This window comes from Poecilia reticulata, linkage group LG21 (assembly GCF_000633615.1).
Source record: "Poecilia reticulata strain Guanapo linkage group LG21, Guppy_female_1.0+MT, whole genome shotgun sequence".
Taxonomy (NCBI): domain Eukaryota; kingdom Metazoa; phylum Chordata; class Actinopteri; order Cyprinodontiformes; family Poeciliidae; genus Poecilia; species Poecilia reticulata.
This window is the reverse complement of record NC_024351.1, coordinates 6,158,141-6,172,418: the sequence shown is the minus strand read 5'-3', so window position 1 is coordinate 6,172,418 and position 14,278 is coordinate 6,158,141. Positions and strand designations below refer to the sequence as shown.

Sequence of the window (14,278 nt, the reverse complement as noted above, 5' to 3'; positions counted from 1 at the left end):
ATATATAAGCTTTACGTTTTATGCCACAAAGGAAGTGTCATTATAAACTTGGTAAAATCAGGTCACATGTCTATCAGCGTAATCACTCAGCTGCGTATTGGTCGAGAAATTATTGCTACCCTTAACCATTCGAGGTTTTAGATGACTGCTGGATGTTTATTTGCTCTTGATGCGCCTGACACAGGCAGATTTGAAAATAAAAAGAAAGAAAAAAGATGTGAGCTAGATTTGCCATGACCGCTGTCTACCTCTAGCTAACACTGAATGGTGTTCGTCTCTGAAATCAAGCTTGACAGCAACTTTGAAAGTTGAGCCATTTTCTTCTGTAGATGTCAGAGGAATGAAAAGTATAATCTTTCATTATTAAGTTGTTTCTCATTTTGTTCTGATTTGTTTTCTTTTTTTCATTTGTGCACAGAGTTCCATTTCTCTTGCTTCTTTGTCAAACGTGACTGAAAAACTTTGAACCGGATTCATCTTTTGCTTTTTGTGTCATGTTAGAAAAGAACCAAAGTTCAGAGTTACCGTGGTTTAACACGGTGGTTCCCATGGCCCCCTTTCCTATTTGATTTAGATGTGTCTCTATTCCACATCTAATTCAAATGATTGCATGACCTCCTCTGCAGCCATTTAGTGCGGCTAAAGCCTATTAACCAAGTTTTTCAAGCCAGAAGTGTGGCAGGACATTGAGTTGGGTTATTTGCTTGTGAACTGATGCCCTATGCTGCTTTATGTCACATCTATGTAGACAAAATTACCATTCTAAACATAGTAAATTATACCCTAATATAAACTTACATATTTTATGCAAATAGAGTGAAATCCTTCATACATGACAGTAAGTTCATGTTTTTGTTAAAGTACCCTGTTAAACCAGTGGTTCCCAACTCTGGTCCTCAATTAACCCGACATGTCCCTTTATAGTGTGCATGTGTTGTACTCAAAATTATTTTACGCTGAAACTTAAAATGTTTAATAATAAAACTGACCTCAGTGTTTCCCTGTCCGCCTGAATTACTTATTTCCAGCATCAGCAACTATCCATTAAAGTTAAATATGAAGTCATATTTAAAGAAGTATCGACTTTGAAAGATTCATGTTTATTTAATGAGGACAAGCACCGAATCACATCGGCCTGACGAAACTGCATGAAATACGGACTTTCACTCAGTTCCCTCCTCTGATTCAGAGACGTTCACATTTTGTTATTCTTTGACATGGAATGTTAAATCAACTGGTTTTGTTTATTTCAGTTAAATTGAGTTTAGTTCAAAATAAAATCAATCAAATCAAACAAACTATGACACAGACAGACACAGTGAAGTATAATAATTGTATCTTATCCACCTTATTTCTGGCAGCGTTCCTGCAAAGCTTGAACATTTTTCTGTTCGCTGTTCCTCAGAGAAAAACTGATTATGCCTGCTAATAATAATAATAATAATAATAATAATAATAATAATAATAATAATAATATAGTGGATTATTTTCCATTGGTTATAAACAGATGAGAAATAAATAAAAAATATGTGCTTTAATTAAATTTCATGCCACCACTATAAGTCCTGCAGCTCATTTCAGTTGAGAAGTAAAACAGAGGGATAGTGAAAGTCCTTATCACACTACATCAAGCACTACTGACAGCAGATCAAGTCTGGTTTTAGGTTTCAGAAATAATGAATACAGTGATTACATCCCCTAAGGATCAGTAGTAAATCATGCATAATATCCCAGTCTGCCCATCCTCGTCCATTTCTCAACCCACAGCAGAAAATTACAACTTACAAATTGTAAAATATGCAACCAATATGCTTTCAGGAAATTAAAAGCATAAAATAATCAATACCACTTCCCTCACTTGAGCTCATGTTCTGTCATCTTTCCAAATTTGAAAACTAGACAAAATTTAATATTTTTTACCACCCAGGAAAACAGAAATTTATAGATTACTAAATTTAAGCTTAGTTGGGTCTACGGGCTACACAGAACATATTGATTACAATTTTTGAACAAAAATAATTCTTAAATTATGATATTTCACCTGCTTAGTTCTCCGTTTTGAGCTCCTGTCAGAATAAGCTGATTTAGAGCCTCCTGTCACTTTAAATGCAAATAAGTTGCTGAAGGCCACGCCCCCACCAACTCAACGTTTACACCCGGACTTTCTGCACGTGAAAATGGCTACAAACAGATTTACAATTGGACAGAGGTATCTTTGATCCTGTCAGACTTCAAAGAAGAAGAAGTACAGCGTCCTGCACAACCCTTAAGTATGGTAAGTCAGCAGCAAAACACTTTTGTTTTCCAGCAGACGTCTTGCAGTGCAAACCATCTGAACAAATTTTGCAAAAAGTGACTTTTGCATTGTAAGTTCCCTTTAAAACGGCTGGAAACTTTCAACAAGTAAATGAAAAGAAAACTGAAATTCTCATCTTTTCTCTGGACAAGCTTCCTCCTAAACTCAAGTGCTTTTACTAAGTCCTTCTATCCCGTGTAGGTCCATGATGTCCAGTGAAAAAAGCTTGCTGCTAAAGACAAAAAAGAAACAGAGCATTCTGTGCTGCGAACCCAGACTCTAGAGATTTCTCCCCTTGAGCCTGAGAGCTGTGGACGCAGTGGTCTCTTTTAAAAAGTAGCTCAAAATGAATCTTTTTAAATTGGTCTCTACATTTAGTCATTTTGTCATTCATTTCTTACTCTGAGGTTAGTTTTTCTTGCTTTTCTTGCACAACATCACACCTCTCTTTTCAGTTATATTTATTTTAATTTTGAAGAATCCTTGTTTCATTTTAACTATGTTTTTTTACATTTTAAGTAAGCTTTTGTTATGTTTCATACTGTGCTGTGCAGCAGTTTGTGATATTTTTTTTTATATCTTTGACAAATGCTATACAAACATTTAAATACATGTAGAAATGTAATTATTATTTCACTAAGTAAAGCTTTTGCCCCCATCAATTAATGTTCTGAAATTCTAGGTCCAATCTTCTTACAGTTTTCAGTTGAAACATAGTATATTAAAGAGGATTGTTTTTACTCTGTTTGGGTGCCACTAAGTCTGATGTGCATTACAGCAGTACAGTGCTGGAAAATAAGTATACCACTATTGCAAACATTAAATTCGCACAATGACTGCTTTGTCAGTCCAGATTTCAAAACTTATCACATCATGTTTATCTGAGCTCTGAAAAGCTTCAAGTTAATCTGTAATAAATTCTAAAGAGTCCTACATGTCAGATTCTGCAGAAGAGAAAGATCCAAATAAATATTGTAATGTTACACAAAAGTAATTTGAATCAAGAGGATTTTTATGAAAAATGGAGCAAAAGACCTTTGTAGTACCAGAAATGTTCTATTTTCGGCTTTAAACCTGCATCAGCCTTTAAAGTGAAAAGTTTTAGACGCAAAAAAAAACAACTTTCACCTGGCATGAGGATGACCTTAAATGTTAATTGCTTTGTGTTTGAGTATACCAGGAGAAGATCTTTATAACTAGAGTGAACAAAATGTCAGGGATTTAATAAATGACAAAAAATATTCATAGAAGTCCTCTATTACCCTTATGTAGTTATAATTCACATCTTAAAGCATTCATTTTAATGACATTTCTGAAAAACCCTGGCTGCAGCGGTGCAGACCTGTGCAAGAATCATGAGCCAGCTTTCATATCTCGGTGTGCTGCTTCACAGGAGGCAGCCTTTTCTCAAAGAAATTGTTGGGGGAAAAAACTGTAAGACCTTCAGAAGACCTGTAGCATTGGTTAGTTGTTCAAGCAGGTTCAACTCCTTGGAAACAAAATATGAAGAGATGAAGACCCACAATGTCTCCTTCATACTTTAAGAAACAGTGGTTAATAAGCTAGTATGCATAATATAAAATATTATTGAAAAATGTGTGTGTGTGTGTGGGGGCAGGGGGCTCCACTTTAAATGTATATTGAACCATACAACTTCTTAATTTTTCATTGCATTCTGCATTTCAGAAACAGGACATAGCATGCTGGGAAAGTCTGCAGTAGTGGAATGCAGCTTCATAAGCTTTATATCATTTTAACTGAGAGGTTTGGACTCCCACTCATCCCAGTTAATTAGATGAGGTCATTTCTGAAACAAGCCGCCCTGCAGTGCTCAACATTAACATTACAAATAGAAAGTCTGTCAGAGCTGTAGGTGGTTACTGCATAGGCCTTTTTACCGTTACAGCACTTTTTACCACATGCACATATAATTCAATTTTTCCTTGCCAGCAATGTCCTTGATTCATACAGAGCACAGGCTGTGGTGGTCAATTACCAGTCATATTTAGGACACATTTGGGGGTTATTATCACCTAAATGTTTAACTTTTCGGTACGGTAAATAAAGATAAAATACCTGCCTGGCACCTGGATTACTAAAGATTTCCACTAAAGGCTAATAAAACGGGATATGAGGGAAATTCATCTTAATCAAAGCTTTCTTAAGTAAAGCTGTCAGCTAATAAGTAAAATCTACTTTCTGCACATGGTTTTGATCTTTTTTTGATTTACTTTTTGATAAGTTATTACAGATTTGCTGTTGGCATAATTCTGTATAAATCTTTAACTGGTATTTCTGGCAGAACTGGAAGTTGTCTTAAATTAGTCGGTTTCCTGGCACAAACCCAGTTTTCAAGCACAGTCTACGCATTTTCAAAATGTTTGAAGTTAGGGCTTTTGGGAAACTGTTCAGAGAGTTTAATGTAAGCCTTTCATAAAGCAAATTTTGACGTGGGCTTTTGATCATTTGGAAATTTTGAACACCCAGCTGTGTCCACGTCATTTGACCCGAACTGTTACCCAGACATGAAAGGAAATCATTATGACCTGGCAAAACAACCTCTATTTGAATTTACTTTGCTACATTGCTCTCTAGTCTGTTCAAAAACTGTTTCAATGAGCATAACATTTGATATTTTAAGTAGATGATGGTTACTGGGTTACAGAATAAGGAAATAAAACTTTCCAAATATTTATAAATCACAATCACAACTTCTCTACTTTAAAGCAGAATTTTACAGATTTCCTTATATCCAGTGACAGACACATACTAAGGGATGGACTAGTTTTTCTTTTCTTCTGTAGTATTAATCAGAGCGCATGGATGAATTAGGTTTCTTCTTTCCTCTCTATCCATGAAGTACATACACACATTTTGAAAAATGTTTCGGAGACATCTGTTGTCGACGTTTCAAGAGCCCTCACTGTTTCTAGAGCACACACTTGTGATTGATGGACTCCATTAATTTAATGACATCAAAGCCCAGGAGAGATAACATGTTCACAAGGAGCACAATTCAAAGTGAGCACAATTGAAAACATCATTGGAAGATGAAAGCCCGTCTCTTTTCATCTGTGGCGACGCGCTTGTTTCTTTCCCAGAGGAGGGAGAGGGGTTATCCCGAACAAATGCTAATGATGTGTTGCCTTCTGCAGGGATCAGTCATTAATCAGTGTGGGAGCCATCATTACTCCCTGCGAGGCACCCACGATGCACAGGGGGAGGAGAAAGGACGGGGTGGCCCTAACCTAAATGTCTCGTCATGTGATGTTAACATCATTGCTTATTTCAAACTGGAGGGTCTGGATCACTCAGTCAACTTGGGTGATTTTTAAGTCAGTGTTAAAAATTTATGAGTAAAATATCTATTGTATTGTGGCAAACTCAAGATTTTAATCCAATTGAAATGTTGGATTAAGATTTAATTGTAAGCTGAAAGTGAGGAGTGGGACAAACTTTCCTCAGATTCATACCAGAGACTTGTATATTTTCTATAAGATGTTATTTTAGCTAACATTAGGGTAGCGTTACCTATTGGAGTAAGGTCTCCTAACCTTTTCTTCAACAAGCAAACCCATTTTTGTTGGTATCTTTAATGAGCAAGGCGAGGTAGTTTACTTTAGTCTTTAGCGTCAGCATTTAAATAATCAGCCCATTGTCATATACTTAATATTTGCAATATTAAAACTAAACTAATGTAGTGCATTGCTTCATTGCACCTGAGTCATGTGATGCATGCTATCAATTCACAAACAACTTAATTTACCTTAAAGAGTTTATGTATAAAGAAAATCTTTTAGTTGGCTTATAATCATCATCTAACTTTAGTTCAGTTATATGAACAAATTAAACTGCTTCGTACTCGACAGTCTGACTGTTACAAGACAACATGTTTGAAATCATCATCTGCTTGTGTTAGCCGTATTTACCTTTGCCATAGTTAATTATTCCAGTACTCAGTACTCAGATGTGAGAAACAGTTGCTAAGAATATTCCTCTTGGAAAGTCTTAAGCCAAACGACATGCCCTGAGTAAAGAGTGCAAGTAAAACAGATTCAAAGAGCATCTTTTCACCACAATCTGGGTTTTTGACTGGTTATGCTCTGGGTATTTCACCTCTCTATGGAATATTGTGAGATCAAATCGGCTCAAACTTAAAATAATTGAAGTTCGGAGCCATTGATAAGAAACCCCTTAGATCCTAAACCCATTGATACCATGTGATCAATTTCCATAAAGCCAGATGGATAACCAGACCGATTGTGAGCGACTCTGTGCAGTAATGAGACAAGAATGGATCACCATCAGTCAGCATTTGACCCCGATGTTAATATCCCATTACAGGAGACACACAAACATCCACCTACTTGCATACATCTCATTTTGTACCTCCAATTAACCTCTCAGACATCATGGGGAAACCAGAGTACCAAGGAAAAGAACCGGTGCACACACAAAGAGAACGTGCAACTCCACCGGCGGAATAAATCCAGGATCTTCTTATTGAAAGTGTCAATTACTAAATATTAATATTCTCTAAACTCAGTTTGTTTTCAATTCAGTTAAGTTCCATTGGGTTTCATTCAGAAAAACACAGGCTTCCTGAATTAAGTCAAATTTAACCCAGTAAAGCACATTTCAAAAGGCATTACAATTTAATATGTTCAAATTACCTTATTTACTCTAAAAGCCTCATCTGTTTTGCAGGTTTTTCTCAGACGTGGAGACATTATTTAACGCTGTATGACACTGACCCCTGCAGGATAACACAATTCCTGCAAATTTTGTAACTTTCTGTTTTAAACTTTTGAATTTTACTGTTGCTTATTGCTTTACATTTGTTTTTTGTTTTGTTTTGTCAGTGTTCAGCAAATTCCAATAACAATAATAATAATAATAATAATAATAATAAATGTAGTTAATAGAACATTATAATTGTGAAATGTTCATTTTGTAAATCAAAAGAAGTTAGAATCTATTGTCCCTTGTTTTTTTATTTTTTTGTCAGTATTACCAACCAAAGTTTAGAGGAAAAGAAATGTCAAGATGTCACCCAATTTGGTAACTGAGGCCCTTTTTCTCTAAGTGGCATTTGAGGAATGCTGAGTCACACTTCCTGTTTCCTGTCCATTCAGGAAATGGCAGGGTTTAACCCCTAACTGCCTTGGCCATTCCATTCTCATATCTGTGAGATACTGTCAGTAACCCCAAGGGAGATTTTTAGCTAAAAGGATCCAAACTGCAACAATTTAGTGTAATTTGTTAGTTTTGAAGGCTTCCTGCAGATTGAGCTTTACAGGTTTTCAACATTCAGAAAGTAGATGAAGTTAGTTGCGCAATCATTTCGTGTTGCCTTTATCTGACTCTTACCATCAGCAATAATAAAACTAAATTCAGTCAAATGGTATACGTGATGATGCGACCTTATTTTAGATTGATTTTATCTAAGCGTGGGATCCTGAGCATAGAAACACAACTTTGCTAAATCCTGAAAGAGTCCTTTGAAAGTTCTCCTTTTGAAATATTTCGAACGCAGATTGAAGAGAAAGCCTTTGCAATTGCTATTTAAAGAAACCGTTGCATTCTGAGTCTGTGATAAAGATGAATCGTTCTGTCGGCTTACAACTACACCAATGCCGACAATTATGTAAAAAGCATCAATCTCTCCTTTCTAAGCCTTTTTATTTTCAAATACAAATAAATGAAGAAAAAAAATGTGCAAAGTATTGTGCATGTAATCTCAGGTTGTTGCGTTCAGTACCATGCAAATGTTTCACCTCCAGCTTTACCTCCATTGCGTTCCCCAGGTATTAAAGCTGTTCATCATGTGCATGACCCTGTTGCATTTCCAGTCCCTTGTTAATCATATTATATACATACATATATATCATCACTAGTGATACCCACTCACATTCCAGTGCTTCAGTCGAGAGCAAGAGGCATCTATAACTGAAACAGAGTCAACATAGCGAAACCGTGTTGAAGTTCTTGACTTTGATACGTTTCTGACGCTTGTTTCCGTTGTAGATGGTAGAAGCCAAAAATAACTTTGACATTCACTGAGAGGAATTATTTTATATAAATCTTTTGTATGAGTCACAGTGGAGATGCTAGGTGGGTACAGCCCTTTTTTGACAAAAAGCTATGGATGCATCTCATATTGTCCCTCTGTGGCAATAAAGAAATCGTTGAGAGTGCTCTGTAAAAAATCAAAAGTGGGCCGTTCCTCGGGCTTTTGTTTCCAGCACACCGTCATGATCTCGTAAAGTTCCTCGGGGCAGCCTTCTGGCTGTGGCATCCTGTAAAACTTGTCCAGGTTCCTGATCACCTCCGGATTGGTCATTCCTGGTCGGAGCCAAGAAAAGCCAAATTAAACTCACAATTATTTTTGCAATTGTTTACATGTATTATAATATGTGTCATAGCATACGTAGTCACGGGAGATTATCAGTATCTCGAAACGTTATGCTTTCTAAACTTCAAAAATAGTTGTTTCTTAAGGTTTTTACCGGGGTATGGTATCCTTCCATATGTGACCATTTCTGTCAGTAGGATCCCAAAGGACCAGACGTCTGATTTGATGCTAAACGTGCCATAGTTGATAGCCTCTGGTGCTGTCCATTTAATGGGGAACTTTGCACCTGAATATTGAAAAAAGACAACGATAAACATGTTGCTGACAAGTAGCTCGAACGATTTTGTAACACTTTATTCTTATCTTCAGATTCACCCAGTCAGCACAGAAACAAGGTTTCCACAAAAAAGTTTCTAGCAAGAAGAAATGTGTAATACAATCATCACATCTCGTCAGACGGAGGATTATTTTTAGTTCATAGTTGTCATGCAAGTGCGTATTTACTGACATATTATTTCAAATTACCCCGTAGCAGTAATCCGAGAAATGTTGAATTTGAGACGTAACTTATTTAACTGATATTCGAGTTCTTTCTGAAACTTTTTTCAGAAAACTAAGCTGTTTAGAGGATTCTAAGTATTTTTCCTTTGAAGCACAGTGTAAAGAAATGAGAACGAGCTCAAGACTTTTTTTTGCACAGCACATAAAACCAGTCTAAAAAAATACACTAACTTAAAAGTTGCAAAATTCCTCATTTAACCGCAAAAAAACTGTGCAGCATATTTAATTTGATTGCACGATACATAAAAATGCAGTTTTGATCAGTCTCTGCTCGTACTTTACCTTCTTGTGCCGTGTATTCAGATTCAATGATCCTGGCAAGGCCAAAGTCAGCTATCTTGCAGTGGAGCGTCTCGTTGACCAGAATGTTAGCCGCGCGAAGGTCACGGTGAATATAGTTCTTCTTTTCAATGTATGCCATGCCCTCGGCTATCTGTCATAAAGGAGACAGAGAAGCGGACGTGTCATCGGAGTCATGTGCTCAAATGCAGATTTAAGTGTGTAATCTACGACTAGACACATCACAAGTATTTATTTACAGCCATCCGGATAAATGGACAGCAGTTTGTATATAAACGTTTGTTCTTCCTTGACAATATTTGTAGGATGTGTTCTGGGTTCAACAGTTGGGCTTTCAGTAGTAACAGGGTTTAATAGGATGTGATAACACTAAGGAAGTTGAAAGTTTGGGGGGAAAAATACTTTTGTGTAGGGTTGACGGCGGCAGCAGAGGGCGGGAGGGGGGCTTAGTGTAGATGGAAAAATAGCACAACTTCCTGTCCGGATGTTAATAATTGACGTAGTGCAATGCTTTCAAGCCAGTTGAGCGAAACGCCCCGCCACAGAAACCACACAGCTACTGCTGACAGTTTCCATGTGTGTTCACATCATAACTGGTGTCAAAGATTATACTACAGTCTCAAAAAAGTTCAGAGCTTTACTGTAGAACAATGAGAGTATAAATAGGCTTCGAGGTAAAAATAAAACCTAACATTTTTTTAGTTGGACGGCGACTGCAGAAATCAAACACCTAAATATTAATGTCTCGCAGTTACAGGTAAAAACTACAACAGTTAGAGCAGCAATGACAGAACAGCTCATATGTTATCAGGGAAATATTCCATTACAGGATAAAACTTTGAGATTGTGTAATTAAAGCGGTTTCCCACCTGCGCTGACATATCAATCAATTTGTTCATCTTGAGATTTTTTCCTTCATCGGTTTTTAGAAAGTCAAGAAGGCAGCCTGTAAGAGAAAAAGGGACATGATACCATCAGAAAAAAAAAACCTCTGCAGATTAAAATGTCACCCAATCACCATGTTGTAGAAATGTTAATTTATGATCTTTTACATGATGCGGTACACTCGAGTTCGATACGACGTACTGCGCTTTAGTGAGATACCTTTCACAAATTCAAGATCCTGAGGCTCCGAGTTAATTATCGACGTTCTAACAAGCAAAATTCCATGCTGCGCATGGACAGTTATTGACAAAAATAAATTTATATGGCATAATAATCTTCAAAATTCATGAAATAATAAAAATTCAAACTATGTTTGTCTGCATCTGTTTATAGTTAAACAGATTTCAAGTCATGCAAAGTGGCAAAGTATTGTCACTATGCATGACTTCAAATGCAGCTGCAGATTTAAATCTATGATAGTTTTATAACACAAATGTAACAAGCTTATTCTATTTTCCTTTAAATATCAAGTAACACTGAGAAAAGAAGCAAATTCATTCTTTTCTCCTAAAATAATCCTAATTAAATGAAACTTGCAGCTCTTTCATCTAATCAGCTGACTTTCAATAACAGAAAGTAGCAATCTTCTACATTCTTACTGTAGATTTAATTTATTTTGGAAGAGAACTTTGGAATAATCTGAAAATTGTTCTCTTAATTTGACGATCAAGAAAACAATCCTATTGTTTCATGTCTTATTGCAGATTTTTGGACAACACTGCCAAAAACCTGAATGCAGCACCATCAAATAGCAGGCAAACAGAGAGTCTTTTCTCTTGGAGATTAACTTTCTACCTAATAATAGAGAATGTGCTGCAGACTATGCTACTATCACAGTATTTTCTGTTGAATTTTGAGCAGTTTTTCTGTGTCTACCAACACAAAAAATTCTCTTACTAACAGTATATGCAAACAAATTTACAAGCAATGTTTATCATGCCTGCCATAGCTGACCACACTTGAAATGAATAGTCAGATTTAAAAAAAAAGAAAGAAAAGAAACTCAAACAAACAGTGTGTTAATGCATATTGCAAAAAAAAAAAAATGGCTTGAATGTGTATTTTGCGGGAAGCTTTTATTTTTCAGACATTTTCTGTTTTAAAGTCTTCCATATGCCTTTTAAAACTAAATAAAGTAATCTATTTGTAAATAATGCATTCAACTACAAAGTGTATTTTTTAGAATACTACAGCATTTTTTCATCCCCTTCTGTTAAAATCCTTTCAAAATCGTATTTATTCATGCAAAGAGACTGTTTGATATACCGTGTTACTCTAACAAGCTAAATACAGTATGTTAGATGGGAAAAAAATCTACACTATACATATAAGTTTTTCTACTTTTGAGTGATTTTGCACAAAAAATGGTCAGGATCAATGTTATAGTTTTTGATGCTCCTCAAGTTGCATAATTCCCCCATTGAAAGGACAATATAACACTCTTGGAGAGGCATCATCCACCAATAAGTGATGTAGCTAATTCTTTTGTACACAGTAAATGATCTAGACTTATATTTTCTTGGTCTCTCTTTGGCGAGGATGGTGACAGGGGTAGGAGTTTGTTCTGTAACCGGCGGGTTGCCAGTTCAGATCTCTGCTAGGTCTGTCTCAGTCTTTGTGACCACCTGCTGCTGCTGGTCAGAGGGCCGGGCGGCGCCTGTGCATGGCAGCCTCACTTTCACTTCTGTCTGGCCCAAGTCAGCTGTGGCTACTATGCAGTCGCTTGCCACCATCAGGCCCTGCGACAAACTGGCGACCTGTTCAGGGTGACCCCACCTCTCGCCCGTAACGTTAGCTGAAGATAGGTACCAGCACCCCTCCCGATCCCACTAAGGGACAAGGGTGTAAAGAAAATGGATGGATGCCACCATCAGCTTGTGAATGTGTGCTTGAATGCGTGAATGGCTGAGTGTAGTGTGAAGCGCTTTGGGGTTTTCTGGACTTGGTAAAGTCGAGACAAAGTCTCTCGATAAGAGAAATAATCTGGGTACGTGTGCATATTCAGCTCTCTGTTTACAACCATATTAGTACTGTGATTTGTAACACATTCATCTGCAAGCCTTTTGATATTTCTTACCGTTCACCATGAACTCGGTCACGATGAGAATAGGCTCCTTGGTGACGACAGCATGGAGTCGTACGAGCCTGTCATGCTGCAGCTGTTTCATGAGGTTAGCTTCCTGAAGAAAGGCCTCCGGCTCCATCGTTCCTTCTTTCATCGTCTTGATAGCAACCTTCTGGGTGTTCTTGTAGTAGCCTGCCAAGGAGGTTCATAGAGATTAAATAATTCACTCCCCGTTTTGAGCTCATGAGACCCCTTTGAGCGTGAGAGGTAGTTTTTTTTTTCCTCACCCATCCAAACTTCTCCAAACTGCCCAGCACCGAGTTTCTTCACCATTTTCAGCGTCTCTCTGGGAATCTCCCATTCATCCTGAGCCCACGGTTGCTGAGGGGCTTTTTGTTTACAAGGAGCATACAGTCGAAGACACAACCCGTCTGCAGTCCCTGCATGTAAGCGTGATACATGTATGATAACTACTGAGAAAATGTTTTTGTTTCCATCCGTGACAGCTAGAGCAAAGGTATACTTGCTTGCATGAGCGCCTTTTATCAGGAGCAGCTGTGCTTTGGCAGACATCTACAAGGTTTATCTTGTGGTTTAGTCACAGAAGAGGTAGGACTATCTAAACACACTTACAGGAAATGCAAAATGCATCTTGAGGGTCTAGTTTCCTGATTTCATTCAAAGTCAGATACCGATGTTAAAATTCATAGCAGCAAAAATGACACATCTGTTGTGATTAATAAATTCTGAAGTCCACAGAGGTGTCCGTTTTTATGCGATGTAACTGAAATTATGACAAAAAAGAAAACTTTTCTTGTACTTGTGTTGTAAACTTACGGGTGTAGTACTTGACCAGCTCTTGTAAGGATGGGAAGGTGTTGGAGGGGGAGATATAGTAACCACCTTTGTCCAGACAGCGAATCTTGTAGTGTTTTACCACATCTCCTTGTTCTTGATCATTATCTCTTACCGACAGTGAGTACGACCCTGACAGCAAGAACCGAGAGGAATCAGTTTTCTTTCTTAAACCAATCACTGTTTGAAACCTATGATTGTATGTTGTTTTTAATAGAGCACTAATGTTTAAATTTTGTAAGCTCTTACCTTTACAGGTCTCACTCTCTCGAACAAGAAAGGAGCCTGGTTTATTTCCAGGAGCCAAAAGCAGTCGTTCCGTCTCTCTTCGACTCACATCTTTGAAAAACCATCTACGACACAACAAAGTTGTTTTTTTTATTACTTTCATTTCAAAAATGCAAAATCCAAACAGTGGTAATTGCACTTTAAAATATGAGCTGCGGCACTCCTGATAAAACATGTAGAAAAGCATGGAAATAAATTACTAGTGTTAAAACCCGAGATGCCACTTGGGGGCTCGTCCAGACTTGTTAGTCACAATTGGAGTTGTGTTAAACAAGTGTTGCTCTCACTTTAAATATGAGCAACTAATTTTATTGCTGGTGTTTTTACATTTACCATTAAGCCCTATTGCCCTACCAGATTTAGGGCAATTCAGGAAACGTAACACTTCCGGTTTTCAAAAGTAAACTGTTTGAATCGGCCCAGTTAGGATCCTGACTTGAATCGATGGAGAGAGAAAATTTTAAGGTGATGTGAAGAGGGTCATTCGAAGTTCTGGAGCTCAAAAGAGGAATAAATTATCAAAATATCTGGGGAAGCCTGTGAAAACTGCTGCTATTGATTATTACAAAAGTAGCAAAAAGTATTTCACTGAGTACTGAGAACAATATATATA

At 37.2% G+C, this 14,278-nt stretch overlaps 1 protein-coding gene across 1 annotated transcript in view; it reads right to left on the bottom strand.

Annotated features, from left to right (window-relative positions):
- Positions 1-7,967: 7,967 nt before the first annotated feature.
- Positions 7,968-14,278, bottom strand: part of blk (BLK proto-oncogene, Src family tyrosine kinase) — a 9,095-nt gene continuing 2,784 nt past the window's right edge. The window contains exons 7-14 of the mRNA XM_008397915.2: positions 13,627-13,730; positions 13,360-13,509; positions 12,810-12,962; positions 12,535-12,714; positions 10,382-10,458; positions 9,495-9,645; positions 8,806-8,937; positions 7,968-8,641 (exon numbers count right to left, since the gene is read on the bottom strand). Of these exons, the coding sequence (XP_008396137.1) occupies positions 8,439-8,641; positions 8,806-8,937; positions 9,495-9,645; positions 10,382-10,458; positions 12,535-12,714; positions 12,810-12,962; positions 13,360-13,509; positions 13,627-13,730 (1,150 nt within the window). The 3' untranslated portion in view covers positions 7,968-8,438. The remainder of the gene's footprint in view (positions 8,642-8,805; positions 8,938-9,494; positions 9,646-10,381; positions 10,459-12,534; positions 12,715-12,809; positions 12,963-13,359; positions 13,510-13,626; positions 13,731-14,278) is intronic.